This window comes from Apteryx mantelli, chromosome 4, assembly GCF_036417845.1.
Source record: "Apteryx mantelli isolate bAptMan1 chromosome 4, bAptMan1.hap1, whole genome shotgun sequence".
In the NCBI taxonomy this organism is placed as follows: domain Eukaryota; kingdom Metazoa; phylum Chordata; class Aves; order Apterygiformes; family Apterygidae; genus Apteryx; species Apteryx mantelli.
The window spans coordinates 76,597,523-76,624,787 of NC_089981.1; the positions used below are offsets into that span (position 1 = coordinate 76,597,523).

At 44.3% G+C, this 27,265-nt stretch overlaps 2 protein-coding genes across 4 annotated transcripts in view; one reads left to right on the top strand and one right to left on the bottom strand.

Annotated features, from left to right (window-relative positions):
• Positions 1 to 980, top strand: part of EVL (Enah/Vasp-like) — an 83,025-nt gene extending 82,045 nt beyond the window's left edge. For both annotated transcript variants that reach the window (XM_067294963.1, XM_067294964.1), the window contains one exon: positions 373 to 980. In XM_067294963.1, coding sequence (XP_067151064.1) covers positions 373 to 410 — 38 coding nt within the window. In that variant the 3' untranslated portion in view covers positions 411 to 980. The remainder of the gene's footprint in view (positions 1 to 372) is intronic.
• A 5,148-nt stretch (positions 981 to 6,128) lies between these two features.
• Positions 6,129 to 27,265, bottom strand: part of DEGS2 (delta 4-desaturase, sphingolipid 2) — a 30,101-nt gene continuing 8,964 nt past the window's right edge. Inside the window, exons 1-3 of one of the 2 annotated variants that reach the window (XM_067294966.1) lie at positions 21,841 to 21,922; positions 12,231 to 12,973; positions 6,129 to 6,283 (exon numbers count right to left, since the gene is read on the bottom strand). In XM_067294966.1, coding sequence (XP_067151067.1) covers positions 6,140 to 6,283; positions 12,231 to 12,973; positions 21,841 to 21,922 — 969 coding nt within the window. In that variant the 3' untranslated portion in view covers positions 6,129 to 6,139. Of the gene's footprint in view, positions 6,284 to 12,230; positions 12,974 to 21,840; positions 21,923 to 27,265 lie in introns of those variants that run through there. The other variant, XM_067294967.1, reaches the window with a different exon arrangement.

Genomic DNA, 27,265 nt, shown 5'->3' on the forward strand with positions numbered 1-27,265 from the left:
AAAAAAGAGGAAACTGTAAAACAGCTAAAATCCATTCCCTGTCCCCTTGTCCTAGACCTGTGTGCTCACAAAACAGCTGGGCAGTTTGCAGCTGAGCAGACCCTCACCTGTACATTACCGTCCTCGCAGCTTGGCCCTCAGAGCCTTCCTAGTTCATTGCAATGCAAAATAAGACGTTCGTGTAAATCACAGATGCAACTTGTTAAACCAGTACTGCAGTTTGCAAGCAAACAGCTGACTGCTTTCCCTTATTCATCCTTTTACCCTCCACTCATTCTTTTACCAGCGTGTACTTCTGTAACCTCTATACTTAGCGTTTTCCACCACACGGGGTATAATGTTATGCATTAACTTTTTGGTTTGGTTTTCTAGCCATACGGCAGGAGTTGAGTAGAATCAGTACAACATAATGATTGCAAAGCATTTGGACGGTACTAAGAATGCTAGGAAGATTGGATCATTTCTAAGTGTACCAAGGTCATGCAAGATGGTGAGAGAGGACACCGGCACTGTCTTTGTTCTTATACCCTTTTTATTAGCAGACTCAGCACACTTTGAAGCTTGCTGCTGCCTTGGATTCGCTTCATTTTAAAAGTCTTAATCTAAAGAATATTAAATTTTAAATTTCTGGATTTTTTAGATTTCATCTGACACTGCACATTGGATTTGTCAGCCTTTTTTGTATTTTGTATTTGCTTATTTAAATGTATTACCTTTCTTTTTAGTAGTAGATAAGAACACATGTGAACCATTTGCTTTTAATAGATTACTTCAAAGTAATTTTATTAGTAGTCTGCAATGTAAATGAAGATCCTTTGCCAACAAAAATGTATTGTGGCATCACCAGAAGAAACAGAGACATGTTAGTTGTCAGCCAACAAGTTCTTTGTCTCAGAGTTATCACAATATAAAAAAATGGTACGTCAGTGCATCACAGTATCTGTGTTCATATTGGTAATAAACTGTTTATTGTCCACATGGCCCTGCCTTTCTTTGTTTCATTAATCCCTTAAAATTTATCACTTCCACCACTAACCATCCCACACCTTCAGCCTTAGCTCCTGCACTTCATCTCCTGTCATCACTAAAAAAAGCAGTCCCATCACCTGCACTTCTAAGAGCTTCTAGTAAATAGAAGGGAGGTGTTTAGTCAGAACAAGACTATTGAAAGCATTCAGACACTGCAGCCACAGCAAGCTGAAATCACTAGCACAACATTGGTGAACTAGAGGCTTAAAGGGAGTCATTTGTTAATATTTCACATTTTGCAGTCCTTGGTGAACTTTATTTCAATCAACCTGAAGTCCGAGATAGGTGTACAGGACACGGCATCAGAGTGGCTGAACACTTAACAGTGTGCACCACTCATATCTTTCTAGTCATACAATCTTTTGAGAGCGCCATTCTTTCCACTAAGCGTAATCATGGGGATTTCTGCTTGACTTGATTCAGTGCGAGCTTTACAAGGCAGCATTCTTGATACCATCTCCTTGATAACTTTGTGTACAAGGTAAGAGATTGGAGCTCAGCTTTTGAAATCCTTCAAAAATTTTCCTAAATGCCTTGCTTTGCTTCAGGCCTTCCTGAAGATTTCTTTTTAAAAGCCAGGCCCTGGGAACTGTTTCAGGTGCAAAGCTCAACACAGCAATCCAAAGAGAGGTGATTGCTGCTCATTTGCTCGCCTCCCACAGACATGTAGAGAGCCATGCAGTGTTTTAGAGTGGAGCAGGCACAAGGCAGCAACAAGTACAACATGGGAAGGACTGCATCTTAGCAAGAAGATACACAGGAGACTAGGAGAAGGTGGTGTATGCTTTGCAGTTATAAAATTTTATCTACTTTAGCTCAGTGTGTGTGGCTCTCCTTCAGAGCAACCCTATCTAACTTTTGGAAAACAGTCCAGGAACTACTTTTTCTCAGTATTGTTATACTGTAAATTAAATACAAGAATAGTTCTTCTATGGGAGAAATTTAAGTTTAATTCAACTGGAAGCTCTGGAGTCTGATTTCTGTCAGCTATTTAATGCTAACTAGCCAGATCCCAGCTTCCAGAGCAGAAGGCTAGAAAAAGGTTAGGTAGTGGGGCAAGATTTCCGCATCAGAAATGAGGCAGAAAAATATAGATGTGCAACACAGTACCGCAACACCTGGACCAAGAGAAAGAGCCTTTCCAGCTAGGAAGAATACAGCCAAGCATCAATAACAGTAAAGACTATAATGGTGTATTGCATAAATCTCATACAATAGCTCAAGTATTTCTTAATTATAAACTCATTTAATAGGATACCTGACAATAGCAAATACTTTTCAAAACTACTGCCTCTCAAATGATCACAATCATTCTGTGAAACGTTCCCATAATCTTAATTAAGCTTCAGGAAGTTGGAGCCTGGCACAGTTCACTTTGCCTTGGAATGTGACATTATGCCTAAGGTCGGTAATAACTGCATCTTAAATGCAGGCTAAGCTTATATATGCTGTGCCCCTCTGCTAACGTTAGCAACCTGCTGTAAATGAGTTGTTCTTACTTTCTTCTCTTACCTCTGCAGGCCTCATATAATTAAGATACAATGAACTGAAGTTTGCACAGGGTCACTTAATAGCTGTGGGAGCAGAGGCCCAAGATTTGGGGGTGGGGGGATGGGGTGGGGGACTTGGCTGATTAGGGGAAGCAATAACACCTCATCTGAATCCCAGCAGTTCACCCAGCACTACCTGTTACAAACTGGTAAATCCACTCCTGACTATTTAGTCTCTAACTGCGCTAGTTAAGTAACAGGGCCAGAGATTAGCTGTGATCTGCTCTGCTATGAAGTTACTTGCTCTGGCCTTTGCCCAGTTTTGGCTGAAGCCGCACACCACTTCCCGGCACGATTCCTGGGCCCAGTTCAGGACTAGCAGGAGTCGGAGACCGCGCCTGGAGGCCACCCTTCCTGCCAGGGACAAGCGCTGAGCTGGATGAGCCAAGTTGCATCATCGTCGCCAGCCTGCGGGCAAGAGGGCAGCTCCTAGCACAGCCAGTGTTTGAGTTAGTCCGAGCGTACGGCTCTGCCAACAGCGATGCGTGGTGGTGCTCAGCCGCGTAGAGGCATTGCCAGAGGATTTCCCCCTCCCAGACACTCATTTAGTTTGTCCTAACTCACACCTCGCTGTAGAGAAGGGTGCCCCACTGGCATCACGCTGTGCCTGCCTTGGGTACAGCTGCAACATTGCCTAAATCAGCATAAATCAAAAGGGACATTAGCCTTCCCTCCCAGCTATCATATGGTTGTTTGTCCCTATCCATGTCTCACCTTCTTCCTCTTGCCAGAGCATTTGTGTGGCAGCACAGTGAAGGGGAAGCCAGATTAATTTTTAAGCTAAGACAATAAAGCTATGCATAGCCCTCATGTTCTTTCAACCCAGTCCCATTCACCATGTGTTTACAAAAACAAACAAAATACCCTTCTGCCAACATCACTGGTAGTGACAAGGACAAGTGCCCAAGGAGAAGATAGGATCACAGCTTTCTCCAGCAGCACCAACCTAAAGCACACATTAGAAGAGCCAACTCACTGCACATCTGCAAGCACCAGAAGCTCCAGCAACTTGAAATTCCCACTTTGATGACAAGAGCAGAGCAGGGGGGCTGTCGTGCTGCCTGGGTGTGGGAAGTTGGGACAGGGACTGAAACGCTGATGGGAGGCAGGCTGAGAAAGCAGTGGCCAGCTGGGGTTACCCCCAGTTTACACCATAGCTTCTGTGTCAGGCTAGGTTGAGTCTATAGGTCACATCGGTGACTGCATCACGGAGCAGCTGAGTAAGGGAACTTCAAGCCAGAAGGTCACTCTACATAAAGGAAAAGTACAATAGTCAGAATGAGGAAAATGGCATAAACTTTATAAGGCTTTTATATTAACTTGCTAAAGTTGGCCAAGAAAATTGAGGAACAGCTGGCTAAGGGCACAGGAAGTTCATCGTGGAGAGCCAGCAGCGCTGAAGCAAAGTAATAGCAAAGTGAAGCTCCCTGAGGTGAGTATTGATACAAAGAAGTTAATGGAGGTTCCCACACCAAAGCTTTCTTTGGGGAAAAGGCACCTGAAGAGCCAGTGAAGTCTGACGTGTCAGAAGTAGTCCTGTTCTTCCCCTCCTTTTCCAGAAACCCAACTCACAGAGCAAAACAGTATCCGTAAATGAACCAGTATTCAGCCCCAGAGTCACAAGGGATCTTGCACCAAGCCTGGGTATTTACCATACTGTCAAAATCAGACAGACAAGGAAATGGGAGGAAAAAGAAATGGAGAAGGAGGAACCGGAAGAGCTGCAGGCCAGCTGGTCTACCTGTCGTACCAGGCAAGCTAGCAAAAGGACAGGAGATGGTACTACCATGACAATCTGACTCACTGAGTCCAGGGCTGTACGAAGGACAGAGACTGTGATTATTGAGGAAAGTATGCTTCCCAGGTCTAACAGAATACTTTGAGGGACCAACAGGCACATGGAGTAATCCTTTTCTTTGCAATATGCATGGTTTTCCAGAAAAGAAAAAAAAATTGCCAAAACTCATAGAGAAATTAAGCTGTCACAGTATAAGAGGATCCTTCAATCCCTCTTTTAACCACTTACTGAGGACAGAAATAGAGTCGGCTTTCCAAAACAGAGGGAAGTTGTTAAATGGTGTCTGAACTCCTCATTCCCAAGAAATTGTTCAATATGTTCTACGCAGAGTGTGCTTGGAGAAGGGGAAGGTGATTAAGGTTTTGGACAATACAGAATTACTGAGGATAGCCAGAAGCTGATGGTTGGAGAAGAGGTGCAGGAAGATTTAACTATTCTAACTGGTAAAAATGACAGATGAAGGTCAATGCCAATAGGGCAGAGTCAGACACTCGGGGAAAGAAACAACCCCAGCTGCACGTTCCAGGTACTTCCCCCTAAGACTATCGGTGAGGATTTTTATAGCTACAGAGTATCATGTGCTTCTCAAATGTCAAGTCAGTGCCCCTTCGATCAGGGAGCAAAAAAGTCGCAATTATTCTGAAAGCAATTAGGGACAAACGTCACCATAATGTATCCATGTCTGCAGTGGCACATGTACTCCTGACTCCTATTTTCAGAAAGGGAGATATAGAATATAGAGAATATATAGAGAAAAGAAAGCATATAGAGAAGAATATAGAGAAAAGAATAAAAATATATAGAAAAGTGAGAAAGATGATCAGAAATATTAACACCCTTTGCAGGCAGCAATTAAAATTAGAATCTTTCCATCCTGAAAAGGGCTTCCAGTGGTGAAAAGTATGAGAAACATGAAGGTACGAATACTGCTGAAAAGATGACTAGGAAAGAACTACTCATGATTCCTCACAACCCAAGTTATGGCACATCCAATTAACTGATCAGGCAGCGCGCTGCAGACAAAAGGAAGTTTTTCTCCACATCACAGTTCAGCTGTGCCGATAAGTTACAGTGAATATTGGATCCCAAGAATAGAAATGGATTCATGAAAGATTTAGAAAAAGTCCTGGAATAAAGGTCAAACAATGGCTACTAAAATAATGACCAAATGTATACGTATTCTACTTCCTATACTGAATCTCAACTACCAGCCGTTGTCAGAAGCAAGATATTGGATTAGACAGGACTTCAAGTTAAAAGTACCCTTGGGGTCTCACAAAAGATATAACTTACTACTGCATGCCAGGCCTCCCTGCTTGCATGGTCCTGTGCATGCAAAGTAGGTACATTTAAGCTGGCCTGAAGCGAAACCAGCCCAAACATACACATACACACATGTACACAGAGTACTCTCCTTTGCAGACCAGGTCAAAACTCAGTGTCAGACACACTTAGCCCTGGATGAGGAAGTTAATTTTAAATCTAGACCAGAGATTCACATAAGCATAACTCTCTCTAATCTAGTTTCTCAGTGTTACATAAACAAATATCCTATATTCAAAAGTGTCAATATACTAAAATAGCGGCTTGCAATTGCATCACGGTAACATTTCATCCTCTTCTTCCAGGGAGATATTAAGCATACACAGATGCTATTTCACCGCGCGCGCGCGCACACATACACACACACCCTTCTACTGTTGCTGAAAACTCAGCTCATTCAAACGAACAAAATACCAGTGTAGCAGCTGGAGCTATTCTATTAGTTTTCTTTTGCCAGTTTGCAAAGTCTTTTAACCCTTGAATAAGGACCAATAGTGTCATCAAAAACAAATGCCCAAAGAACTCGAATCCAGGACTGGTGGTGTGGGAGGTTATCATAATATTCTGCTGCAATCTTCTTCACCTGGAAGAGCAAGAGAGAGACAGAACAAGGTAGTTAGTTAGCTGTCCAATGTCAGGTGCATTCAGTAGTCCTATTCAGATCAGATAGCACAGCCATAAGGTAAAATTACCTGTTAGTGCATGTAAGCTTCTGAAGTTCAGCCAAACCGAGATTATACCTAAATACTTTTGGATACTTCTAAGCAGAATTCTGCAGTGAGTTTTGCGTCACAGTATTTGCAAGACGTTGGATCTCCGCATTTGGATTAGTCAGAATCAAATTTTTCTCTCATTTGTGAGGTGGAGGGAACTTCACAATGAGGTAACTGATCTACCTTATAAATTGCCAAGACTCCAACACACAGTATTTAAATCTCTGTCTTCCACTTGCAGTACTAGCTGCTGAGGGCTTCAGGTGTAAGAGTTCATGTCAATTGAGAAAATACCAAAAATATAGCCTTGACGACGCTTGGGGGTTTTCCCCTGTTCTGCTACCAGGACGCACAGCTGAGAGGCAGGTTTCTCCACCAGACGGAGTTGGGGGGGGGGGGGGGCTGCTCTCCTCAGTCTAGGGTTAAAAATGCTGCAAGATTCATTATTAGATCATGAGTCTAAAAAAATTTTATCCCTGTTAAAATCCCCGGGTTTTAAAACTGCTGCTGTCATAGAAGCATTGCGTATTGGTGGTGGCAGCCGTGTTTTTAGTAGAAGCAAGGACTGAACCCAGAAGACACAAAGGTGTCAAACCTGGCAGGTTCAGGGGACTATCAGGATTCCTGAGTTACCAGTCATCCCTGTTCCTACTTCCAGCTCAATGCTCTGCTTTTTGAGCATACCTGATGAGAGCAGCAGCAGCAGCGGAGTTTGTTAACTGCTGTACATTTGCACAAAATCTCCTCAGGTGTTGTTTTATTAGCACTCCACCTCCTAGACAAACAAAGTTCTCCCCAGGACACTCTATTTGAGAGCAGTTTGTCTTGCCGGACAACATGGCTTATCACTTCAAAAACCCTGCAGAATTTTAGAGCCAGCTACATTGAGCGCAGTAGAGATTTGTGAGATTTGCAGTGAAGGTCAAAAGAGTTGCATACAAATGGCCACCTGGGCAGAGGGGACTAAGCGGAACCTGAGGTTTAATGGGGTAATCTTAACACAGCGTTTGGCCTGTTTGTGGAAAGGCAAGAATGGCAGCTGAAGTTAAACTGTAAGCCAGTACTACTCACTGCTAGCTACGCTGCTAATGCAACTTCCTAGCAGATACTTCCTGCAACAGAGCTTGTGTAATGTACACGGTTTTAAGAGCTTTTACTTCTGTACTGGGGAACAAGGTCTCAGGTAGTGACTGTGCCTTCTGGCACCTGAGGTTAATGGAAAATGACCCCAGGGAGGAAGCAGGACAAAAATGAGTTAGCAGAGAGGCCAGTATTTGCAATCTGTCTATGCTGGACACAACAGTTTTGGCACATTGAGCAAACTTGGGCAGCAGACTAGTCTGGGCATAGTGCTGAAGAGCTGAGGTGTGCACAACATGCAAGTTCAGAAACTTGCACTTAAATATACTCCATACACATATTCTGCAGTGGCATAACAGATTTAAAGGAGGCATCCCAAATACATTTATTATTTAATAATTAATATAATCAATATACCCAGCACTGAATTTTGAAGATTGCCCACACCATATTTTGGAAGCAAAGTCCTAGCTCAGTCAAGACTAGCACGCTGCTTGCCAGCATCATGTGGCTGAGGACTTGCTTGCCAACCGGGTGCATTGTTTTAGCAACTCCCTGCAGAGCACAGCAGCAGCTCTTTCTGTGTGAGATGCTTGGTATGGAAAGCAAAGATGATGACCAGGGTCTTGTATAAGACTGGGTAACTCTATATCAGCTGCTATACAGTAACTCGCACCTAAAGCAGCTCTTTGCTCCTGCCCCTGTTTTGCTTTGCACCCAGCAGCATGTTGTGCAGGGATTCAAGTGGCATTTGCACCATGTGCAGCTTCCTGGTGCTCTGAGCAAGAAAACTGCATAAGATGTGCAGAAACAAGGGAGGGGAGAAAGTAAACCGCAGGAACATGTTTTTGGCAAAGGAATGGGGAAGAGGAAAAAATTAATGGATGCCATTAGAAGGTAGAAGAGGGGTGACATCTGAAAGGTTTTCTTATGAAATTCATGAGGAAGTTTGTTAGGTTTTTGTTTATTTCCATTGTGTTACCACACCGGAGGAAAAAATTTGAAAGATAGCAGTGCTTTCTCCTTGACAATGGATGCACACAAAAAAGTTTCCTGGTAAAAACAACCCAGGTATTGTCATTTGTTTCAGCATCTCTCTGTGCAAAACAAAAGTACCTCAAAGATATCAGAAAGTTGGAAGAGCAGGGAGTCATTATTTTTAATGCAGATTCCCTCTTAAAATACAATATTAAACTACCTCTGTTAAGTATGCTTTAGTATGCTGTTAAGTCAGCCTTCATCTGGTATTCCGGGCAATGTACAAAACCTGTGGATGAGTTTGCAGGTAGCAATTTTTGCAGCTGGCGTTACCATCGTCTATAAGAAGGCAGTATTATGACAAAGTACTCCTGGATCCTGCTCCTGGCTTCCCCCTCGAGCTCGCCATGTTGCATTGGAAATGGTCCATTTGCTTCAATTCCTCCCTCCCTTTACAGTTCCCGCTGGGAATTTGGACTATCCATACACATGAAAATTGTAAGTCTTAACTCATTGCTAGTTTTTGATTGGAAAATGTCTCAGAGGGATAATGCAGGCATAAAGTCTGCAAAGAACTGATTTAGGCACTTGGCGCCTGGTATTTTGAGGCTTTGCTGCAGGTAGGTCAAGGTGATAAGCAGCAAATCACAACTTTTGGACTGAAACTTTGCTTCTGATTTTGTGCTTGTATGGCATAGCAACAGGACCCTGATCCTACCAGGATCCCCCCTCCAGTATATTAGCAGAAAGGCACAGAAGTTATACACAACCTAAGCATTTGACTATAGCTTTTACAGCCCATTTGTTCTGGGGTTATATAGGAACTAGAGATCCTTATAAGAGGAGGCTGAAGGATGATGTTTAGAATGCTAGAAAGCATATTACAGAAGTTCCCTAAATACTCCTTGATTTGGGGTAGGATGGGGTGGGGTGGGGAAGCACCCAAGCTAGCCCTCCTGGACATCATAGAGTTAATGAAATGTGTATTTCAAAAAGAGTACATCTACCATGTTTTCCAGTCTTGTCTGTCTAATAAATCCGGCTTCATACCTTGCCTTTTCCTTTTCCCACAAGCTTAATGAATAACTAGTTTGCCTCTGGTAACAGTCCAGTTTTTATTGTAGTTTGCAGGAAGAGTAGCACATTCCTCTTCATTCCCCCTTCCCCTCTCACTATAGGTACATCCCATCCTTCACATAACAAAGAATGGATCTTTTTACTCATTCAGTAAAGAATGCAATATTTTATTGTTAAAAAGCTTCATGCAAAGACTAACCTATTCTTAAGTCTACTGGTATTTTTTTTAGAGCAGGCACTTCACTGCAATGTCGAATTTCATGCTCTCTTGTGCAATCTCTCATTATACTAGTGGGACAAGTTCTTACTGCACACTCATGTCACTCATCTTTAATATCTAAAAGCTTATAGCACAGCCTAATTATTCCTGCTTCAAATCTGTCACACTCCTAGGGTACAGGTCTTTTCAGTGGCAAACATATTACTTCGTACATACTGAATGAGCCACCTATAATAGAGGACAAAGCTGAATTTACCTTTCTGATAAGCAAGTGGAAGATCCAATTACTTTCCAAGCTCAAAATCCAGTTATTTTCCAAGCCTATTTCTCCCCTGGCCCCAGTTATGCAGTAACTGAGTAAGGACCTTGTTTCTATTTCATGCTTGCCAATATTTACAAATAAAAACAGCTATACCTGAGAGGTCATCCATATTACATAAATCAGCTATTAGAAATCTGAGTGCTGTAGCTTAAGAGACTAGATCTGAAAACCTAAACTTCCACTCCTTTAAAGTGAAGGATTCGCTGGGAGGAAGGCAGGGGGAGAGCAAGGGGATGTTTCTACCTCTGCCTTCTGTTATGAAGTTCATACATCAGAGCTGTAGGGAGACAATCTGTCCCCATACATCCTTCCACCAAAGAGTTAGAGAATTTTTCTGCTTGATTTGTGAAAAAGAACAGCCTGTTTGTTTTAATGGAGTAAGGACTTTCTACAGTAGCTGTTTTGCCAAGTGATTTCCACTTCGTAATAGATTTTCACTTGTAACGGATCACTTTTCAAAGACTCAGAGTTTTCCATATAGTCCTGTCACACAACAATGATTGACAAGCCTCATATCTCACATCTTCTCCACCAGTAGGGCAGGTCTCAACTGCCCTACAGCTAGAAACACATGAAGACAAGTCCTTGAAATTCAACTAACTTCATCCTCTTCACACAGGAGGGCAGACACTTTTAGCTGCTGCACTGCCTCGAGGAACTAGGCTAAACTATTTGTGATGTAGGTGGGGAAGAACTCTTCAGGTCTCATTCAGGTCTGGAGCAACAGTCCTAGCAGGTCCAATTAGTCACTCATTTCCTTTGTGTAAGATACAGTGCTAACCACCTCCTCTTCTTGTATTTACATTTTAGTAATATAAGTATCTAAGCATCTCTAACAAGTTTGAACACTTGAAACTAAAGCTATGTTCATACCCTTCCTAGCTGAGCAATCAGCTGTATGAGCAATGGGAGTGCCTGTCACGAGACCTTCACATGTAAACGTTGGCTGCTTTATGGGGTGCTTTGTCTTTCGCCAGGAATAGCCAAGTTCTCCAGAACAGATCTCCAGCAGTAAAGCGGGATATGTTAAAACAGAATTGGAGGCTCTACAGAGACTCCTGGTGCTCTTCTACACCACAAGGAGATCTCTTCTTGCATTGAATCTCCTCTCAAACAGTGTTTCTGCAATGAAGAACATTAACCCATTAAAGCAAGGTTCCCAAACTTAATTTGCCTGCATATACTGTCATAAAAGGGTTATTCTGTGTTATACAGTAGTAGGGAGGTCGCAGTTCCTGAACCTCAGCCTCCTCAGCTCTACCTCCTCCTCATGAGGATGTTGCAGTAGTAGCTCCCAACTTTGCATCAGACCAGAGACAGATGTTTCCTGCCTACTGTGCCAGAGGATTGGTGTGTAGGAGTAATACTTCGAAGTCACGTACCTCTAACACTGTGAGAAACACTGTCAAAGAACTCCTTCCTGTATTAGAACCCAAAAGAGCATCTTTATCCTTGGAGGTAGATACAAAACCATCCCTAGACAGCTGGACTTTGCAAGTTTGATTCCCACAGCTGATAAAATGCAAATACAAAGTGGCTTGACTTCCAAAGGAGGAAAGCCACAGAAGTTTCTCTGTGGCAGACCAGGCACCTTCAGTTTCTGTGGGTGGGGCAGCAGAGCTAAAGCAAGTCACGTACGGCGGGGCGTTATTTTCCAGGGGTGTTATTTGTGTCAGGTTGGAACATGCCCCAATACTCAGGTCATCTCAAAAAATAGAAAGACTATTGCTTGATGCTGTGTATATAGCTAATACGTTGATCATCGGACAAATTTCAAGCAACAATTGCCTCCTGTCTTAGTTCAGATGGGCCTTTAAAATTTCAAAGAGCCCAAACTTTGAGGGCAAGGGAAAGAAATGGAGAAATTTAGACCATTGCTGCCTCCAGCAACAATCTTATGAAAAAAGTATTACTCAAGCTCTCCAAGACAATGAAGTTGTCATTTCCTTCAAATAAACTAGATACTATAGCAGTTTGACAGCCATTTCTCTCAATCCTTTGGTTAAAAAATCAAAACAAATCCCAAAAGCTTTCTTCTTTTTTAAGAATGGATCCATTGCTATGATTTGGAGTGATTTCTCTGAAACAGTTCAAAAGTTTTTATAAAAGCCTGATTCACTTTTGCTCATGCTGTACTTACCATTGGCAGCTTGCATCCAGGAATGCTGGGGAAGTCATGGTGCTCCATGTGGTAGCCTACATTAAAGGTGAGCCAGTTCAGAGGTCCATAGTAAGAGTATGTTTCATATCCTTTTAAGAACATGTAGTGTTCTGCTATGAAGTGCCCAGAAATGGGATGTAAACCCATGCAAAGAATTGTACCTGCTATTAAGTAAATAATAGGTTTGAGCCCCCAAAGGTAGTAGATTATAAGGTCTACAGAAAACTGCACAAGAGCATTAAAAATTTCCATCTGGGTAATTGCTTTGGGGTTCACATACAGCGGTCTCAGACTGTAGAACAGAGGTTGGAGGAAGAGCCAAAGCAGCTTCCGAAGTGGTGTGCAGAAGAACCAGCCTTCAAAGTCTGTGGGAATGTCAACATCCAGGGTGTCCCCACCAAGGTATCGATGATGGTCAATGTGGTATTTCTTGAAGGAGGCGGAGTAAGGAATTCCAATGGGCAAGTTGGCAAAGACTGCAAACCACCGGTTCCACTTGGCCTGCTTGTTCCCGAAGGCAACGTTGTGTGAAATATCATGGATGGCTAAAGTCAGTGAATGGTTGATGCAACCCCCAAAAGCATAAGCCCAGAAGAAAACCCATTTCCAGGATAAGTTTTTCACCAAGTAGCATGCTAGAAACTGCACAAAAACCATTCCAGATACAATCCACTTTAAATGTGGATCTGGTCCCATCAGAGCCTTGATCTCTGGATACTTGGCTAAAGAGAAAAAACACAGAAAATCTCATTAACTTTAATTTAGGCAAACACAATCACCACTGGTGCACTCTAGTTTTATCACCCTATGTTTGAGGCCCTAGTTTTATAAATGGCAATTCCAGAGCAGGGTTACCACCACAGTGAAGGTTTTACTGACAAACAGGCCCCAACCCCACTTCCAGTGCCATGTCCTGTTGAGATACCTATAAGCTGACCCTGATGGCTGCCATGTGGCACTACATGCCTTCATGAAGATGAGTATTAGCATGCCAATGACCACTAGACTTAAGCTGTAAGAAGTGCACTCTGTCAGGTTTTTGCTCCCCCCCCCCTTTTTTTTTTTATTTTGCCCAATCCAAATGTTATTTTCCACAGAACGGATACAGCAACATTGCATATAGACCCTGCTTCCTTTGTAACCCTCTTCACACTTTCATTTCAGACGTAGTAGCAGGGGAAGAGGGCTGAGCAACAGGCACTCCAAGTGTTTCTGTGCGGTTACATGACAATCCTAATATTTAAAAAAAAAAAAGTAATGAATACTTGATCTTTTATCAGTGTCTACATCACACACAGGTCTTTGCACATGTCAACATCACAAGAAAGCCAGTAATATTATCAGGAATTTAGAAGATACAGAAAGTTATTCTGTGTTCCCATTCATTAGCCTGTTCCTAAGGCACACAACAGGAACAGGCATGAAAATCATGCACATAATCATGCAGCAGTTTCAATGCATTTTCACAAATCCTGCAGTACAGCATCAGAGAAATAAGGGTTAGGCTTACCAGACCTCACCTACCATTCATGTCAGTACAGGACCAATTTACTGACCTTTGGTTTTGTTGGCTATTCACTTGTTCTTTTAAGTAGAAGGAAATACACAGAAGCACAGCTTATCTTCTGGGTCTATTTCATTGCTTCAGGTCTCTTCTCTACAAACCCACACTTCTCACTTCCACTTTTTACTCTCACATGAGTTTTCCCACATTTCTACGGCCTCTACCTACCTACAGATCTCCTTTTACTCATGCTCTACATTTCTCAATTAATATAGCTTATACAGATAAGCCTGTAGGACAAATCACTTGATCTGGAGCCCGTAGTTACACAGTGTGCTCCCAGAAGTTTGATAAGCACATTTTATGAATAGAAAGGTAAATGTCATCTGACAATCACACTATGGTGTGCACACCACTGCATTAAAATCAGGTTATGATGATTCGCATGCATGCAGCTGTAGATACTGTAAACATTAGAGACAATATACATAACTTCATGTGACCTTGCAAGCAGTGGTACTGGCTGATACTGAGGGCAGGATGCAGGGTTTTTTAATAGAAATGAACCCTGAGAAGTTTACAGTAGTTAAGACAGATGCAGCATTGTTTAAGGAAGCAGGCTGGTGTGGTCGTGCTCTGCAACTATGCCAACAACTTTTGAGCTTGTTGGCCCAGTTCAGCCAAGCTTGACAGGGGTTAGAGACAATAAAGATTAAGCGTTGTGGAAGATGAGAAAAGGGATACTCTCAGTTGTTCCCCTTGCAAGGACCGGGGGGGGGGGGGGGGGGGGGGGAAGGGGGGAATCACTGCTAGGAGCATTCAGGCAGGATTTTGTAAGTGATAAAAAAGCCCTAGTAAACACCCACATATTTTTAAAGTCAGCCAAACTTTTTTAAAAACATCTCTAGCAAACGTAGGTTTCCTTGTTTTTGATGCTTCTGAAACTACAGTTTTCACACAAGAAATGCTAGCATGCTAGAAATTGTTCTCTTATACCTAGACAAGCACCAAAGTTTTAGAAAAAGTCCCAGGTATTGGATATCCACCCTAAAAGATAACTTGGTACAATGACCTGGTTAGAAAGTCTTTTACAGAAATATCTTGTATGCAGCTTTATTTCTTGCCTAGAGACAGCCATCTGAAAAGCAGAAATCCCTAAAAAAAAAAATAATAATAAAAAATAAGTGCCCTCAAATTTTCAGTCATGCAATTGGTAGAGGTAAATTACTGCAGTTACCAGACCAGCCACTGAAGAGATGCATAGCAACCAGGTCTGTTCCTCAGTCTGGTCAAATTCAAGTCACTTTGACAAAAAAAGTCTTTTTTCTTTTTCTTTTTTTTTAAGCAGGAGGGGAAACTAAGCAAGGGTTGCTTTATACTGTAGCTTGAGAACACTGATGGTTTTGGTTGTATATCTTTTTGTTGGGGCTAACAAGGATTGCAGATTAAATTAAAGAGATCTTAGAGTAGTAACTGCTAATCAGCAGCAGGAATATCTTCCGGTAGTGGAAGCAATGCAGGTAGGTTGCATTTATCAGAAGTGACAGCTAATAAGTTACTTGTTAGGGTTTAATATTAAATTCAACATGATTAGCTCCTCTTCAGCAATAAATGTTGGTATGGTAGTTAAACCAAAATGCTATGTCTGTGTATCATTAATACTGATAAACATTTCCTGTTTCCATTACATAAAGAAACCTCAGGGAAGCTGACAGGTGGGGTTGTTCGGCTCTCTGGAGGCTGAAACCACCACTGGTGGGAAAGGCTGCCAGAGACCTTTTTGTTCATTCAAAATGTTGAACACCAACTCTTTCAAAACCCAAGAGCAAGCACGCTTCGGTGGGACACGCTTCAGCTCAGACGCAGCGGTCCTGATGACTGCAGTTTATATATAATATGGCAATATAAATATGTATGTCATTTCTGACTTGCGAACACATCCTGAAGTTCAGCGAAGGAATCCATGGCAGGAAAAATACAGCACTTGCAGGCAAAAGACTGGGCGAACCCTGCGGGCTGCTGTGACAAGTGTCTGCAGGGGACAAGCTGGGCTGTGCAAACTACACAATTGCTGTCAGCCGCCTGCATGTCTCAACGGCAACAGAGAACCAGACACACGGCTACCGTGCAGTACTGAACTAGGACCCATAAAAGACTATAAAACCTGTGACAACTATGCAATAAAGACCACCTTTGTTTCCTGTGCACTGCTCTTTAAATAAACTGGTATCTACTCTCCACTCTTGAGACTGTTAAAGTTTCACATTAAGAGGCATCCGAACAGAGATTTTTATCATACTGCTCTTTCCTGAACCACTTTTGTTTTGACCTTCCTGAGCACTTTTCCATTATAAAGATGACCAGCTTCTCTGTGGTCAGGGTCCATCGCTTCCAGATGCGGGCTGCTACATGAAGATGGTCATACAGTGGCATTTATAGTGCCCTCTTTGTTATCCACCATCATGGCATGGAGAGGGATAAGGAACAGGAGGAAAACGAACAAACAAACAAAAACCCTCAGCCACTCCAGATAAAGAGGGGGGAAAAAAGACAAAGAAAAAACATAAGTGTATGTGACCACGCAGGACCAGGACTTGTTCATCAGGGTACAATGGCACCAGGAGAGTTCCAGCTACTCTGATGCCTCTGCAGCACGTTCTCCAGCCTCCAGTTTCTTGGGAAAGGCTGAGCCAGGCAGGCAGCTTATCCCTGTGTGCTGCTTCCGCTTGTCCAGGCAGAGCCACAGTATTTCAATTCGGAGGGAGGGTGGAGATACTGCTGCAGATGCGCAGGAGGGCAGAGGCATGGCTCTTCTGTCTCCAAGGCCAGCTCACAGCCAAAGCAGCTGCAAGCACTTCCATACGGTATGTAGCTGGAGCTAACCAATTCAGCCCGACCCGGCCCAGCTCCATGGTCTCTATGCCATGTTCCCAGAGCAGCTGAAAAGTCCACTCTGAGGATGAAATGAAGACACTGACAACTTTTATGATAGTGTGGATGAAAGAACAGCAGTCAAGACAGACCAAATGCTGGAAAAATCTTTTCAGAAGCAGCCTGTGATTCTGAAAAAAATCATTTACTGAATTAATGTTTCACTGGGATCACTCTGCTGTTGTGTGTAAGCATGAGTCACCTTTTCTAGAGACATTCTCATTCTAAAACTCTTTTGACAAATTACTCTGACTACACACATTTTTTTCCCCCCTGTTTCTCCTTTCTGGAGATCTGACACACTGTACCACCTCCTTAGCACTGGAGCTGTCTGGAAACATAAAGGTCATGGAGTTTTAAATGAGCAGCAGCGTCCAAATTCATGAGAAGCTAGTAGTTACAGAAGAAATTTAATTTCTTCATTTTCCTTTATTTTAACCACAATTGCAACATACATGTACAGTCAGAGTGGGAACCCCATCCAGTACAAGACTTTCCAAAGGCCTATCAAAGAGAAAAAGAAAAAGGTCTCTGTGATGACACTGTCCTGGACTATGTTCTATTAATCATGAGTCCCTGCCAGAACAAACAAGAGGCACCAGGCACAGGACGGTAGCTTTCATACCCTACGCCCTATGTTGGGGCTGGTTTTTGAACAAAAAAAAAAAAGAAAGAAAGAAAAGAAAAATCCAGGCAGTTCTCTGACGTGGTAGTACTTTGCTTTTTAGCAGCTTAGCTCATGAATACACTCACAAACTGCTTTAAACTGTACAGCACGTTTGAATCATATTTAATTCAAACCATACCCAAGCCAGGACAGTAGGAGGACACACACACAGAGCAGAGCACACATGACAAAACTCTTGTGTTTTTCACAGTCTCCTGCCCCCTCTGGTTTTCAAACTAGTAAGAAACCCTTTTGACAGATTACACTCAAGTTTTATACTCCTGCCATGCGAGGACAGGGAGCTTAATCCTTCCCTCCCCACCCACAAGCTCCCAAATTGTTTTGTGCTCTCCCAAGAGAGCTGGGTCACTCGGAAGTGCCCACCAGCAGCAAGACACCCTCCCTTCCCAGGGCAGCCACCGCTCTCAGTGCTGGCATCGGTGCCAGGGACGGCACAGCATCTGTGACAGCAGGTATGACTATGCTTGCTTAATAGCTGGTTAAGAGTAAAGACATGCAGGAATACTAACAAGAGGACTTCCAACTCCCTCTGAAGCAAAATCTACAACACGCAGTAAGCTGAAGCCTTCAGTTGCACTTAATTTTAGTATACTGTCGGTAGGAGACAGCAAGTACCTCAGACATTGACTTTCTGCTCAAATAATTTATTTTCTAGGCAATTCCCACAGGCAGTTGGCAGGAGCGCTGGCAGCAGCTACTCCAACTGCGTTCGGCACAGAACATGTGCATTGGTGGCAGCAGGGTGTCCACGTGCTGCAGCATAAAGGAGAAATGGACTCAGTTTCCTCACCAGAAGCACATGCAACTCAGAGCTTTGATTTAAGCTTAGGAGATATGTATCTTGCACATTTCAGTAGGTACAATTTATTACAGTTTTCATAAATATGAGTTTTAAATCGGTTGCAAAAGAGGCAGCTGTAAGAACTAGTACTCTCTAAATAAATGAGCAGAGCTCACGTTGACCGAAACCTATTATACTCAGAATTCAGCTAGATGAAATAAAGAAAATGAATTTTTGCCTTTTTCATTTGGTCCCCCATCCAAGCAGGTAAACCTTTATATGTATAAGCCACTTATACCAATTCCCCTCTGAAATAACTTGCCAAAGAACCATTTATATAATTATTCTTGGATGTTCGATCATATTCAGACACTCGGAGGCTACCATGAGCAACATGGATTCAGCCTTCATCCTCAACAGCAAACAAGTGCTTCTCTAAGGATCTTATGAAACAAGACATCTTCTGACCAATCTACAGTAATTTTATAACATTAGATCCAACCCACATCACAAACAGGATAACATTCTTCCATGCTGCAACATATTGCTCATTGCTTGTATTTGGAAAACTGTTTGCAAATACAACTATTCATTGTGTGCTTATGGTGTTATCAGCCTCTGAGAAATGAGTTTTTCATCTTCTCTCAAAACTGAAAAAAACCAGCACCTCCCACTGTGTGCAAGACCGTAGTCTCACAAGTGCTTTAACCCAACAGATCCTTACTGCTACTAGAAGCAGAAATTCTGTTTTCATTAGAAGTACGCATCCCCTCTACCTTATGCCCAGTCACTCACTGTGCCTCCACTGGCTGGCAGTAACGTTTGTATAACTACACCGTAAGGCTAAGCAGATCCAGATGAAAAACTTTCCTCAGTTAGGTCAGTTTTCAGCCAGGTCAATTCCCCAATGCAGCTCACCAAAGAGTTACACAAATCTTGGTTCTGACACAAGACTGTAACAGACTTTTCATAACAGGAAGATGAGACAATACTGACAAAATAAGTATATTTCAAAAACTGAAAAGCACAGATAATATGATCAGGAACTTAGGATCAGGGTCAAAGTGCCAGTTTGGCAAGAAATCCCCTTGGTATCTTAGAGCCAGCTGGCACCTAGATAGTACCAAGCACAAGGTATATTTTAGTGTCTAAGGTTTAAGAGCAAGGTACTACAAAGCAAAGAGATAAGAGACAGGGAAGTATTACCTCTTCCTTGCGTAAAATGTAGATCTATTTGCTGGTATAACTACATCAGTTAGGAATCCCATCCCTAGTAGGCTCACCTATTGCAACAAAATCCTAGTGTAGGCTTCCAGCCAGCCCAGTCGATACACACTGCACAGCTCTGCTGCTTGAGGGATAATCGTCTGCCCTGGAGATCACTCTTAGGTAAAAGTGCCAGGGCAATGGCCTAAGAATCAGCCCAACAGCTGCGGCCAAAAAGCTGCTTTGAACGAGCTGTACTTGAAAAGAGCTCCCTAACTCGCAGAGGAATATTTCTCGTTCAGGCACGTTGTCACTGCCTACAGAAGTCACAGACACCTTGGGCGATTAACTCTCCAGCCAGGCTATGCAGCTTTGTGACCGTCCATTATTACTGCTCAGATACTCTTTAGAAACATATTGGGACGACAGTTTAAGGAAACGTCACATCTATAGAAAGAGCTGCCTATGCAGTTGTCAGTTTGTCCATATTATTTTCCTGATGGATAATTTTCAAATTGTATTTAAATCCATTTTTATATGTTCAAATGTATGCAAGATTCATGCAGTGCCCTCCAGCTCAACAGAGACTAGACACTTTGGTGAGTACACAGGGGAGTTGCTGACCCTCAGGCTTTGAATGATACAGTGACAGCGATTATACCAGCGCCATATGGGATACTACGATAGTCTCAGTAACTAATAATTTTGGTATTCATGAACCACTCTGCCCTGCCAGACATACTGCAGATCGTTCTGCTCCCATCGTCCATGCCTCTGTCTCCATTTCCACTGCCTCTGCCTCTGCTCCCACAGCTGGGGAAAAGGTGCTCAGGGGAAGGAGATGGACCTTGATTCCAGTTGCTCTTTTTTAACCCAAAGAAAGTAGGGACAGAGCCTCTCCGACTACTCAGCTGATAGATCCTAAAAAGAGACTGAACTGAGGCACGGGTAAGGCAGTCCAACCTCTCCACTACCACCTTGCAATACAACTTTCCTCAGGGGCCGAAGTTCCCACTCCTACAGCAAGACCAGGAAAGCAAGAGACTAGCAAGGGGAGGGACACACTGAAACATAGTCCCCTTGACTGAAAGGATCAGTAGCATCATTTTATACAGTGATAGCAGTCATTTATCATTATTGTATAGTAAAACAAGTTGGGTTTTTTTGCTGGTTATTATCCAAACCCAGACTAGGATAACTACAACAGAAAAGTTTTTGTAGTTTAGACTAACCCTGGATTAAACTATTAATTGTGGAGGAGCTCAGAAACTAAACCTGATCATCAGAGTTCCTGCCCAGCTGCTCAGGCACAAGTCCAGTCTTCCTTTATAAAAGACCTTCAAAACCTCTACACTACTATTTAAAGGGAAGAAAAAAACAAAAGCAAAACAAAACCTTCTTTATTAATAAGATGTTGAAAAGATAATTCCAGGAGATTAGCAACCATATGTTGTAACAATTCTGAGTTATTAGTTCTTCTCAGAAACTAGCCTCAAAAAACAAAAACAAACAAACAAAAAAACCACACGCACACACATACACATCCTCAAAATCTCAAAAAACAGAAGCAAAAACCTCCCCGTGCACCATACTCAGGTACACAGTTAAATGCTGCCTGAACAACACAAAAATACAAGATAAGACTCTACCCTGCCAAAGATCTTTGCCTTGTCACTTGGACAAGGCAAACAAAGATTATTCTATTACATTCTCGTGGCTTTGTGTCACTCTCTAGCAAGCACTCACCCACATCCTTATTTGTTTTATTGCACTACCACTACACTCAGAAAATTTGCATTTAGGAGGAATCCCAATCAACCTCCTCTACGCTGACTTGACAAGCAGAGTAATTGTGCTCTTCGAGCTGAATGAGGAAATAGTCTGAAAACAATTAACTCTAAAGAAAATCTCAAAGTACAGTTTATTTGAGAGGAGATGAAATTCTACATTAAAAAAAAAAAGTATTTCCAATGGTTCTTCAACGCTAAGCGTGTTGAACTAAATAAATCTTAGAGGAAACACGCTGCTTGGGGAAGCGCTGGACTCTGTACGCACAGATCTGCCTGGCGGCTCTGCCGCAGCCCCGCGAGCGGCCCAGCGCTCCGCCGCCCGACGGGGGCCGCCCACTCGCCAGGTCCGGTCCACCCGACCCGGAGCGAACCGGGATTTCAGCGTGCGCTGGCGGAACGCCTGCTCGCGGCTCGGACGGGCCGCCCTGCTCTTCACCCCGCTGTCACCGCCTTTCGCGCCCGCTCCGCTCGGCCGGGCTCGGGCCGCAGCGTGTTGTCGCACCGCAGCGCTCCGGGCGCTCTCGCCGCCCCGGCGCGGCCGCGGGGAGCCGCGGCGGCGGCGGGAGACTCCGGGACACCGGCGCTGCCGGGACACCGGCGCAGCCTGCCCCGGCCGTGCCGCCGTCGGGGGCAGCCGCCCGGCCCCGGGAGCCGCCGCCGCCGCACCCAGCATCTCCCCCGCGACGTACCCAGGATCTCCTTCCTGCGCTGCGTGTGCGGCTGCTCCGTGTAGACCCACTCGAAGTCCCCGCGGGTGACACGGTTGCCCATGGCTCCGGCTCCCGCTCCGCACCCCTCCGCGCCACGCCGCTCCGCCCTTATAGCTCCGCGCCCGGCGGAGGGCGGCGCCGCCGCCGCCGCCTCCCTCCGCCCCGCTGGCTTCCCCCGGCCTGCGGCGGGCACCGGCGCCGTGCCCCGACGGGGCGGCCGCGGCAGCCGCTCGGATGCGTGCGGGGCCGGGCGATCACCGTGGCACCGGGGTCCTAGCGGACACACGACTCCCGCAAAACCCAGCCACGTGAACGCCTCCCGCGCGTGGAGGCCCGGGACGGAGCGAGGGCGGCCAGCGCCCGGCACGCGCTGTCTTCTGCGCCTCTTCCCTGGCGCCCTGACAGAGCCTCACGTGAGCCGGCCCAGGAACAGCTGGCCCTTAGCCAGGTCACACTCGACTTTTGGGAGCCCACAGCCCACCGCCACACCTGGTACCGTCTCCGCTGATGGACCAGTCTGCTCCCCAGGTAATGAAGTCAGGCAAGGGACTTGCTAACCTTAAAACTCCTCTCTAGCCTCTCTGATTCACATAGAGAGGAGTTACTGGTGTTACAAGTTGATGTTTCTCCACACACAACCCAAAATTAAAGTGTTGCTCTTGTTCCCAGTATGCTCTTTTGCAAGCTCATACCTGACCCGCTGTCCATCTTCGGTGCTCACTACCCCTTTGCATCACTCCTTCCACTGCCAACACCCTATCTGGATCAGCTCTGCACTTTGAAAACAACTTTATTTCACTCTGTTCCTGTTCATTTCTCAGTACCTCTCATTCCCTCCATGCTCTCCTAGCCTTAAAATTGCTCGTTGTAGCGGGAAGTTACAAGCAGCAAAAAAAAAGCAGCCTTGCAAATATGAAACAAATATTTTTCAGCAATAACTGTTGCCTGTTAACACTGGCAATGTTGTTTACCTTTACTTAGTCTGGTTTAACTACTTAAGATTGCTTAGTAGCACAGTTGTGTGAAATGATATGGCTTAAAGAATACCACAAAACCAAAACCAACCCAAAACCTGGCCACCGGACTGCTAGAAAGCTTTAGGAGTTTTTTCGATTTTTTTTTTCCTGAAGTGATCTAGGTTTAAACTGTTGAGCACTTAAAGGTCCACAGCAGGTTGAGCGGAAGGAGTATGGTGTAAAGGTAAGCAGCTTTGCCCAGAGCTGGGGGAGGAATTTAACCATTTTCTTTTCACAGGTCTGCTTTCTGCAGGTGCAATGGTTTCTTCACCATGACAGCTGCTGCTGTTCCCCATAAAGTTGCAGGGCCCAACCCAGTTAATGCAGTTTAATCCAAGTGAGGTTGTTGCATGTTTCTCTATGCAACAAGCCTTCAGAGCAGCATCAGTACCTCAGCCTAAACCTTTAACTGGCGCTAATGTTTTGTCTTGTTGACAGTATTGGTGGAGAAGCCAAAGACTACCGGGATGTGATGATACCATTCTGTCACTTCCCATTCAATAGTTCTCAAAGTGACTAAAATAGCAAATTAGCAGGGCAATCCATGCAGTTGCCAAGAAAATAAATATGACTTCATTCTCTAGAGTTTATCCAAAAGACTAGTGTTACTGCATATGCTAAGTTATGCATGGAATATTTCTCCTTTGCAGGCAATGACATTGTCTTCATGTAGCTTATTACTACTGCTTAACACTACCACATGGGAAGAACAAAAAGCTTTTCTGTCTCCATTGAGTTGGCATCTCTCTTTGAGGATAATATTTCATCCTTTATATTCTATAATAAACTCAACAAATTATACTAATTTAAGAGTAATTGGGGATGCCAGACTAACAAGAAGCACCAGCTAGTGACTGTCTTCTAGAATAGGCAGAAGTACTATCTGCCATTTTTGTCCATTCCCCTCCTAAATTTTATAACACACTAGTAAAATAGGCTTAAAATCATTCACCTGAAGAAGGGAGATGGCATTAACAACTCACACAGGAAATGGAGGGGGCACTTTAGCATCACCCAGGGAAAATAGCCCATTTAATGAAGATTATGATGTTTGCGTCTGAACTCTAAAATTCCACATACTTACGATACTTTGTGGCAACCCAAACATGCTTCAAGTGGCCAGGTTCTCCCAGGTGTAGCCTTCATGAGCTACTTGCTCAGGACTTGTAGCTCTCCAGAAATCTACCTGAGAGAAATTCTTAACACACGCAGCAGGAGGAGCACCACTGCTGACCCTGTGCAGGGTACCAACAAATTTTGCATTTCTGCAGTTTTAAATACAGGTCATGCTCACCTCCTGCATCACAGCTGGCAGTTTCCAGGGTAAAGAGGACACAAATCCTTTGCTCTGTTGTGGATGCCCCACACAAAATGCAGCTCTGAAACAAGGTGTAGTGGAGCACTCTTCCATGCAGGCAGGTGGAGACTCATATTCCTCCACCCAGAGATGCCTTTCCCACCAAGTGGCTTCTCAGCACCAACATATTTCTGCTACACAGCCCAGCTCTTTCCTTTCTCCACTTATTAAAAGCACGGGTAACATAGTAAATATAGCAGGAACACCTGCACGTGCTGCTATTGCCAGCTCGAGGAGGAGACTTTATTTTTGAGGGATCTGAATTCTGCCCTGGTGTGCAGGCCTTTGAAGTACCTTAACTCCTCTTTTTTTGTTTTGCGTGGTTTTCAGGGACTAATTTTTGTAAAATTTGGTGATCTGTAAGGGCAGTAAAATTGCCAGTAAACTGGCAATTTTATCTCTAAATAAGGCATTTTCTCTTATGAATAAAGAACTCCATGTCCCATGATAGACTTGTGTTTTCAGTTCCTGCATTATCCAGTTTCTTCTCGTTGTATTGGAACGTTCTTCAGGGTTATTTTGATTTCCTGAAGAAAATGTAACTCTATATTTGCTGGCTTAGAAAGCATTTTACAGTTATTTTGAACTGGGCGTCACACTCCGAATTGCTGAAACTAGTGACAAGGTCTACAATAAAACGAACCTTTGTGAGCAAAGTCAACTTTGCATAGGCAGCATAATTTGTAGGTGAGTCATGTCATCAGCTCAGAGGAAGCATTTTGCTGACAAGCCCTTCTTTTTGCTCTCCCCTCCTGCCTGTGCTGACCCTTCCCTGGCCTGTTGTGGCTTTTTTTTTTTTTTTTTTTTTTTGCATTGATTTAACTCTGTCAGATCAGTGAGTTGAATTGGCCAAGCAAAAGGTCCGAGGAGCTAGTGCAACATAGGAGGCTGAATCTGAGGGGAAGGGAGAAAGACACCTTCCTTCTGCTAGTGGGAAGCCGTTAGGTACCTCTGGTCATATTGCACATAATTCACCCTTTACACAAGATGCTGCTTTCATGTCAGCTAGCAAAACAGCCACGTTTGCCCGGCACTGAGCAAATCCTGCTGAATCTAAACCGGTTCACAGTATCTCTGCTTGGGAATTCCCAAAATGGAAAATGTGGTTCAGAGGAATAAGTATTTCCCTACTGGATGAGCCTGCTTCCGCCAGGTTGCTCCTGCTGACTCCCTGCCAGCCTTCCCGGCACCTCCGTGCGGAGCTGCTCAGCAGCCCTCGCCCTCCACAGCCGGCCGCGAGGCTGCAAGGAGGATTTGGCGCCGATGCGGCCCAGCCGCCCGAGCGCTGAGAGCCCCTTCGCGGGGGAAGAGCCCGCACAGCCCGGCAACAGCTCCGCCGGCGCACGCGGGTTTTGTTAACCGCGGCCCCCTGCTCCGCCGGGTGCAGCGGCGGTGGCTGCGCGGCGCCTCAGGGGCTCCGGGGGAAAAACGTCTTTTCGGCTACTTCTTGCTGCAACACTCCCGCTTGGGGCTAGGGAGGAGCGGGGCCGCAACGCCGCGGGCTGCAGCGGGGCCGCAACGCCGCGGGCTGCAGCGGGGCGGGCGCTGAACGCGGGCGGCCCCCAGCGGCGCGGAGCGGAGCGGCTGCCCCGAGCGAGCCGCCCGCGGCACCCGACGGCGCGGGCTACCGCGGGCCCGGGCGGAGTCACCGCTGCCACCTGCGGGACGCGCCGCAGGGATCAGCTCCACCTGCGCGCCTTCCAGCACAGCCGCAGGATTTGTCCCTCCCCCCTCCCCCCTCCCCCCCCCCAATTTTTTTTTAACACTCGTGGTGAGTGTAGCAGGACTCCCGGAGGGCTCTAAAATGCTGTGTTGGTGGACCGCTCGAAAGTGAAGCTTGAGACAGCTTTGACAGCTCTCCTTTGGTGTAAACTGACTCTTGACCTGCCTCTTCTAACGTGTTTAAGGCAAGTTCCTTGCCTTAAATATTGCACATTTTATTTTATTCCAGCAAGCCTATTTCTCCTACTAATGCAATAGAAATCAACAGAAATAAAAATCATAACTTTAGAGCATGTTTCGTGTTTGCAATAGAATTTATTTTGTAGTACTCATTAATGTTCCTGGCTCCTTTAGAAAGACGTGCTTAAGGAATTTTAAAGTGCTCTGACCTGATCATTATCTAGAAGTGTAACTATCTAGAAGTGTAACTACTGCAGGCTTACTGTAATTAATGGCATCACTGTGATCAAGTACAGAACATATTCAGCAAAACTGCTTGTGCAGAATTTGGATGAAAGTAACTTCTTTCACATAGATGATTTTTCTTGTTTTATGTTTTCACTCTTTCACTTTCCTTCTTAGCTTTGTAAAACAATTTTGGGGGAAAATAATGCTTCCACACCATGTTTTATATTGTTCTGAGGATTTGCAATTATTTTCTATTGTAGGAGACATATTTGCTCTTCTGCGTCGTAAGTACTTATCCCATGAATAGGTTATGCTACCATCAATGCCATCTTGGGATTTCAGGAACAGTTCTGCTAGCATTCCTCTATAAATACCTAAATGGAGTGTATTATCTAGACATTCTTTCCACAGCAAAAATATTATATGCAAAAGGTAGCAACATTTCCTAGATACGAATGGTACCTATGATTGTTCTACTGCGGCTTGCTGGGTGGTTGCTTTTAACAGTCTGTTCTGTCTGTATACAAAACATTTGCATTTGAGTATGCAACATGGAAGTCCCTGAACACAGAACACACAATAAATAAAAGGAGAGGCAATTTTCATGTGTGTGTGTGGGGGGGGGGGAGTTGGTTTTTTTTCATGGTAGTCATACTGGTAGCATGTGTTTTACTGTAAAAGAGTGAGGAATAAATTGCTCATAAAATATGCCTATCTTGTGCATTGTGCTTATACGTCCCTGCTAGTTTGTCAGGTGTTAGACCGCACACTGTGCTGATGTGATGCCTCTTATGTTCTCTATGGAATAGTAACCACTTTCTCAGTCTTTATGATACTACATTCAAAGTAACATTTTTCCACTGAGGCTCTGAAGTCAGCACTTCTTCCCCTGCCCAGCCCC